The sequence below is a fragment of the Buceros rhinoceros genome, unplaced genomic scaffold (assembly GCF_000710305.1).
Source record: "Buceros rhinoceros silvestris isolate BGI_N320 unplaced genomic scaffold, ASM71030v1 scaffold3909, whole genome shotgun sequence".
In the NCBI taxonomy this organism is placed as follows: Eukaryota; Metazoa; Chordata; class Aves; order Bucerotiformes; family Bucerotidae; genus Buceros; species Buceros rhinoceros.
Genome location: NW_010433093.1, coordinates 2,400 through 3,824, shown reverse-complemented (window position 1 = coordinate 3,824; position 1,425 = coordinate 2,400). Strand labels below are relative to the sequence as shown.

Here is a 1,425-nt window from a genome sequence, read left to right as displayed (position 1 = left end):
GGCTGATGACCCACTCCTGTTGCAGACCAGAAGCTGGATGTGATGTAGGTAGACATTACAGTCAGGAACATCCAGGAGCAGGAGGTGCAGGAGGCTGTGGAGCTGCCCCTCACCCACTTTGAACTCTACGGGTAGGTTTGACCACGTGACACCCCAGGGTGGGGGGCGGGGGGATCCTCGGTGACCCACAACATCATCCAGGAGCAGGAGGTGCAGGAGGCTGTGGAGCTGCCCCTCACCCACTTTGAACTCTACGGGTAGGTTTGACCACGTGACACCCCAGGGTGGGGGGCGGGGGGATCCTCGGTGACCCACAACATCACCACTGGGTGTCATGTCCTCACCCATATCGGCATCAACCTTCCCATGGGGTGCCTCATGTACGGCCCCCCCCGGCTGCGGGAGGACCACGTTGGCCAAGCCGGGAAGATGAACCTGTCTGAGGAGATGGACCTTGAGGACTGTATCTGGGGACATGTGGGGACACCTCAGCATGAGGACACAGGGGTGGTGGGAACCCCAAGGGGTGGCCTGAGGAGCTGGAATCCTCTGGGGCCATCAGGAACCCCAGGGAGATGTTGGGGTTGGGGTCATCATGGGGACACCAGGAACTTTGGGGGACATCTGGGACCCCAGGGGAATGGCCCAGGGATTATTTGGAGCAGCATGGAGACATCAGGGACCTCAGAGTGTGTCAGGGACTCCAAGGGGACGTCAGGGACACCGTAGGGATAGGGGGGCACTCCAGGGCACATCAGGGACTGCAGAGGGGACATGGAGGAGCGGATGTTTTCACCCTCACCTAGACATGGCTCAGCTGGACAAATTCTTGGGGGCCAACCGTCAACTCCATCTGCCAGAAGGTGGGTGATGGAGGGACAGGGAGGGAAAATGGGTGCCATGTCCCCGTGTCAGCACGGTAGGATGACAAGGGTGCTGCATTCCTCCATGATGGCAGCAGGTTGGCAGGAGGTGCCACCTCCCTGCATTGTGGTGGGGATGACCAAGGTGGTGGGGTTGACTGCAGAAGATCTGGGTGATCTGGTGGCCCATCCCCATGGTGGCTGAGGGTGACCTGGTGGCCCAGTGGCCTGTCTCCAGGGTGGCACATTGGTGGTGAGGGAGAACCGGTACATTGTGCTGGCCAAGAACTTCAAGAAGGCCTATAAGACCATCATCAAGAAGGAGGAGCAGAAGCATGAGTTCCACAAGTGACAGCTCGGAGATGTTGGGGACAGTCCAGGCACCCACAATAAACCTCAACCCACCCCAGCTGCCACCTGTCCAGCCTGCGCCTGCCTGGCGACATGGAGGTGGACGTGAGGAGAACCTGGGGAGGTCTATGGAGGTGTCTGGGGACATGGAGACAGTCTTGGGGACAGGGGGATGATCGGGGGACAGCCCTGGAGACACAGGGGCAGCCTT

The 1,425-nt window shown here is 60.1% G+C and overlaps 1 protein-coding gene across 1 annotated transcript in view; it reads left to right on the top strand.

Moving 5' to 3' along the window:
- The window catches only part of LOC104500345 (26S protease regulatory subunit 6B-like), a gene marked incomplete at its 5' end in the record, with an annotated part of 1,789 nt that extends 574 nt beyond the window's left edge, over positions 1–1,215 (top strand). Inside the window, 6 exon segments of the mRNA XM_010143976.1 lie at positions 26–131; positions 262–271; positions 406–463; positions 807–841; positions 843–863; positions 1,102–1,215. Of these exon segments, the coding sequence (XP_010142278.1) occupies positions 26–131; positions 262–271; positions 406–463; positions 807–841; positions 843–863; positions 1,102–1,215 (344 nt within the window).
- Between the last annotated feature and the right edge of the window lie 210 nt (positions 1,216–1,425).